General features: G+C 34.2%; 1 protein-coding gene across 1 annotated transcript; it reads right to left on the reverse strand.

Moving 5' to 3' along the window:
* Window positions 1–3,327: 3,327 nt before the first annotated feature.
* LOC144630977 (uncharacterized) lies at window positions 3,328–5,520 on the reverse strand. The gene has a single exon (XM_078489328.1). It carries the CDS (start codon window positions 5,518–5,520, stop codon window positions 3,328–3,330), a length of 2,193 nt encoding a protein of 730 aa, XP_078345454.1.
* Between the last annotated feature and the right edge of the window lie 315 nt (window positions 5,521–5,835).

The raw sequence follows: 5,835 nt of genomic DNA on the forward strand, positions 1-5,835 counted from the left end.
CTGCCCCCGCCTATGTATAATTTTTATCAACAGTTATCTAAGGTGAGTATATTTTTTTATGAATAAACTATTCGCCTTATCTGTTTTATTTTGCCTTGAACTTCACGACATTGTTTCGTTACTTCTTTCTTTCTTTACATACATTCCAGGTCTAATTCTGCATGAAATAATTTATTTGGTAGTGCAAAAGTGCATATTTTGGCTATTAAATTGTATTTTTAAAATTTCTTAAACGACCTTAAAGCTAGTATATCCCTTTGTAGGGTTGCTTTCTGGCTTGCATTAAATCGATATTGAAACGGTTGATTTTAATAGATGATATGTATTTATGGGAATTTTTCTTTATTTCTTCTTCTATTCTTGAGATAAATTAAATATTAAGAACTATGCAATTCTCGTAAAACAATTTTTTTTAATAATTTTATTGATATATATCATAATGGAAAATAATTGTAAAAGGAACATGAACAATTTGATTTTTAATTATTTGACATTTTCACTGATCATCTTTTTCTCTCATCTGGGATTGAATATTATTAAAAAGCAATTTCATATTGTTAACATAATATTTTCACAATATAATTGTTGTTATTATAATAGCTTGTAAACTTGAGCGGTTCCAAAACAGTTCTGTTTGGACATAATGGTTTTTATCTCCATATTTTAATAGCAGCTGCATTACATAATAAAGTTATTTGAATATTATGGTACATAAGCAATATAATTCATATCGGTTTACTTTTAATCGTTTCTTTCAATTAGCTTGCTTTTTTCCTTCAAAGCATATCGTTAAAAATAACAATGTGATATTGGTATCAGAATATATACGAAATATCTCCTTGACAGCAATTTTCATTTTAAAGTAATGTCAGTTTAGGTAATTTTTTTTTCTTTTTCTTCGTCTTCTTCTTTGGATTCCTGAACATGGCGAGTCATGCTTGTGACTAGTTTTCCATTGTTTGACAAATGGAAATCCACATTCTCTAGAAGTAAAAGTTTTGTTGTTAAATCATCTTCTTTATCTTTGTATGTATACACATCTTCTTCTAAAAATTTTGTAAGGACATTTGCAAATGCCGTTACATATTTTTCTGCGCTATCTTTTTCTAGTTGAAATTGCGCATTTACTTCTACATAACAGTTTTTTAGCAACATGGCTCTGTTGCATCCATTACACCTCAATATTTTAGAACCTGAGCTTGCAGATACTTTTTTCCTGCACTCTCTGTTATTACATATTATATATATATTTACCAAAACGTTTAAAATTTCAGGACAACAAACAATAGTTTTCCTTTTTTCGATTGGTTGATTGGCTATTTCTTGTTTTTCAGCAGTTGTGATAGTAGTTTTCTCAGTAGTTGAGAGTTTTTTCCCGTAAAAGTGCTTTAGTCTACAATTACTAATACTGTAAAATTGTTCATCCTCAATTTTGTCAATCTGATTCCCCCATAGTGACACTTCGATGTGGCCTGTTTTGTCTGCTATCCTGGCATCACGCACTCTCTTTTCCTTTCCTTCTTTGTCTTTGACAATGGTTTCCGTTCCATGCCAAGTCATTTTTCCTGAAATGTTAAACATTCCAGTGTTGTGCTTTTCGAGGATAATTCCAATGCTTGTTACATCATTCGAAGAAATTGGTGTGAACGCAAATGATATGGCATGTGATGGTAGATCTTTTATTGTAGCATTCTGATTCATAAAGATAGTGCCACCTGGTACAGTTCTCAAATTTGATAGAAGTATTGGCTGCTCAGACTCACGTTTAGCTACCATCAGGTTGTATTTTGAGATGTCGCCCTTGTTAATCATTACTCGGATGAGTCGTGATTCGTCTTCAGCAACTTGTAAGACAAAGTCAAAGTAGTTGTTGGAGGTATTTGAACTCTTTTTGATTTCATGGACCAGCTGTACATAGCCGCTAAGTGCTGTTAAAAAGGGGAAAGGAAAAAGTTAGAGTTACTTCAAAACGTAGTGTTACAGATTAATTTAAGTTAAAATGAGTAGTTTTCTTTACCATTTGAAATTATATACTTACTTGATAAAGTTGAAGTACTTGGTGAGTTTGGGGAAAAAGTAAGAGCATCTCCAAACTTCATTTTCTTCGAAGGGTGAGGGTTGCATCGTTAATGAACTAAAATAAAGAGTTTTAAAAGTAGATTGTAGTTATTCATAATGTTGATCATTTAGTTTAGTATAAGTCGTATCTTGTTTTTTTCACTGGAGTTAATACTTGTATAATTTTGTAGTGTTTTTTGAGCCAAAGTGTTCAACCTTATTTCTTCTAATAATCTGTATTTGTAGTTTGAAGTTTTTTTAATAGAATGTAGTCTATCAAAGCTCATAGGCTCAATAACGAGGTCTGATAGTCGGCGTACTCTTGACAAAGCAACATATGTTAGTCCGGCTACTCTTTCAGTACTACCCAAATCAATCCAACAGTTCTTTAGGGTGAGTCCTTGAGACTTATGTATGGTAATTGACCAAGCTAGTTTCAGTGGGAATTGTTGTCTTTCAAGGCCATCACTTGAAAAACTTGTTACTGGATAGATAGGAACACAGTTTTTTAAATCTTTGCAAAAACTTGGTCCTATGTAATCTTCATCATGAAACTGTACAATAATGGCAATTGGTAACATTGAAGGTGCATGATTCTCTGCTACAATTATGTGGCGAACAGTGCCCATAGCACCATTGCATAGTCCTGCCTTAGTCCAAAGGTTTCGTGTTAACATTACTTTAGCTTTTTTCGACAAATGTATAGTTGGCTCTAAGCCACCCATTTCTTCTGCACTAAGTTTTTTTGCTTTAGGGTTGCTGTGGTTTGCTTTTATCTCAAAAATTTTTTCTCCGAGTTGCTTTAGTCTGGCAAAGTTGTCTTTTGCAACCTTTTCGTTTCCAAAGGATAATCGCACTGCAGATGTTTTAAAATTAGCTATGTTGTCTATGGTTTGTGGTGCTCTGTACAAAAGCAGATTCCAGTCTTTGAGATTAGAATTGCCATCTCTTGCTCTTATTTGAAGATCTCTAAACTGTTGCTGTGCGAGGTCTGCACCCTTTGCTCTTTCATTTACTTCAAATTTCACAACTGTTTCGAATTTGCGATACATGCAATACCCTTCTAATGCAATATCGCTTTTTGGTCTGTTGTGATATATCACTTGATCACTTATCGAAGGTAACTGGCCTATGTCTCCAACTAATATTATGGACAATCCTCCAAACGGAAGAGTAATATGGCCAGTTGCTTCTTTACAACGCCTGTTAATCCAACCAAACATCTTCTGACCAATAACAGAAAACTCATCAATAACTAAATACCTCACTTCATTTAAATCGCTTTGCAATTTTGCTAAAGCGGATGACTTTAATGGTCCATTTTTTTTTCCCTTGTATTGGAAGCTGAAGAAGTGAATGTAATGTAGATCCTTTTATGTTAAATGCAGCTATTCCAAAGAAAGCACACACTCTACATTTTTCATTTAGCAGATTTCTTACTGCTTCGATCACATAACTTTTTCCAGAACCACCTAATCCTGTAATTATCATAAGAAGTTGGTTATTGCTACCATTCAAATAGTGATCTTTAATGATATTAAAAGCAATTGTTTGACTATCATTCATTTTTGTAACATCAATTATTGGTCCTGGTCTATCGTCTAATTCCAGTATAGAAGCATTTTTCTGTTCTTCAATCCAGTGCGGCATATTGCCAATTTCCTCTAGTGTATACTTGGAGCGGTCTTCAAGGTATTCATTGTCAGTTTCATTGTCCAAAAGTAAATCAGTATCTGCATCACTTTTGAATTTAAGATCTGCAAGAATCATCCACTCCTCTCTTTCACCCGTTTCGGTTTCTGTGAAGTCATCTTTTTCAATTATTTCATTCACATATTGTGAAATTGAATTGATATGCTGAAGCCAATTTGGAACTGCCTTTTTTGCTTTTGGTGTTTCTAAGAAGGAGTGCCATTGGTCAATGTAAACGGAATCACATGCTTCTTTGTTGCCCCAAGCATTGTCAAGTGAATGCTGCCATGGTTTATATCTTAGTAACTGATATTTACAGAACAGACCATAGGAAGGTCCTTTAGGAGTTGAGGAATAGTTTGGGTAAGTCTTTATTACAACAGGAGAATTTCTTGTTTTGATTCCTGTTTTTGTTTGACAGTAATTGGAAGCAAACTCTATAAAATTGCATTCAGAAATGCCTGGAAAAACTTTTTCAAAAACAGTTCTGCCAGCATATGAGTCAAGCAATGAAGCTTGTGTGCACAAATTGCCATCATTTGTCAACTCTACTTTTCGAGAGTTTTCAAGAGATGTTGTAATTACTTGATAAGTCGAACTTACAAGCTTAATGGAAAGTATGTGATGCATCACCTCTTGAATGCTCATATCCCTTTGCCCTACAGCTCTCATCATTAACTTTCTCAAAGCTTTTTTGGGATCATTTTGGTTAGACGGTTCACAAAGCACTGACGCAAAAGCCTCTCTTGCAACTGATGATAATTTTTCTGCTTTAGATGCATATTTTGCTATGTACTCCAAGCAAGAATGGTAGTCTATAATCACTTGAATATCACAGTTTGCTCGCCAACCTTGCAGCTGAACACGTTGGTGATTGTTTAGACGGTTATCATTGCGCTTAGTTATAAGTTTTATTTTGTAGTGTTCTACACCATTTTTAGATTCGAACTTTTCATACTGTAAGTGTGTTTGCTCACAACATTCCTTTGGAAAATTAAATCTACAAGAAACTTCATCTTCTCGCTGCTTTTTACGCAAGCAATATCCTGTGGAACATTGTGTGTGCCTCTGTACTGAATTTACCAGGTCTTCGTAATCTTTTTCCCATTCGTTCTTTTTGATATCTTCAAACTGCCTTTTACAAGGGTGAACTGAGGGTTTTACCCAATGATCAGTATTGCATGGATTTTGAGTTGACATAAGAGAATCAACATAGTTGCAAATTGCCTTTTCTGCTTCAAGTCCTTCTGTAACTTCTTTATGTTTTTGGAGTGATATTTCAGGTGACAAATGGTCGTTCGTCAACGAGTGAGCAGCAAGATATCCTTTAAGTGCTATTTGAGATAGGTCACACAAATTGGGATCAGACTTAAGCTTTGCTACTCCGTGGCAATGAATTGAACCACGCTGTACAGCAAATTCATACCGAAACCAATACCATGTTGCACCGAGTGTTTCCTTTAGCCAATATTTCACAAATTGTTCTGTACGTTCAGTAAAGAACCAGTCAAGCAAATGTGGGTTATCAATCACATTTTTTCTTCGTTGAGAATCTAAGGTTTCGTCATTGTTGTTAAATAGGTTATGAAATTCAGGCCAATGGAAGTCAGCACAAGACAAAGTCCAGAAAATTGTTGGAGCTCCAACTTGAGTTATGATGGTCTTTAAATCATCTTTTGCACGATTCCAATAAGCATTAGTTCCCAAAACATTCTTAGTATAATGCATTAGTTTTGAAATAAGTGAATCGTAGGACTGAGAGTGCAACATATCTTTTAAGTCACTGATTGTAAGGTTAGCTTCTGATGGGTTTTGTTTTAGAAAAAAGTTGCCCTGTCCAAGAATTCTTCTTCTATATAGAATGTTATAAGCCCAGTAAGCAAATCTGGGATGTGATGCAAATCTATAAACCCATTTTCCATTTATCTTTTCTGCGAACTTAATAAGATGCTTAAGTTTTGCTGCAAATGACTGAGTTGTATCATTTTAAGTGTCAGAAAATATTGCACTATTTGTTGGATCACCTTTTCCATCTGGAAATAAAGTTGGAAAAGCCATTGAAGCTAAAAATTCACAATTAAATTC

Source organism: Oculina patagonica, chromosome 11, assembly GCF_052425735.1.
Source record: "Oculina patagonica isolate OP01 chromosome 11, crgOcupat, whole genome shotgun sequence".
Lineage (NCBI taxonomy): Eukaryota > Metazoa > Cnidaria > Anthozoa > Scleractinia > Oculinidae > Oculina > Oculina patagonica.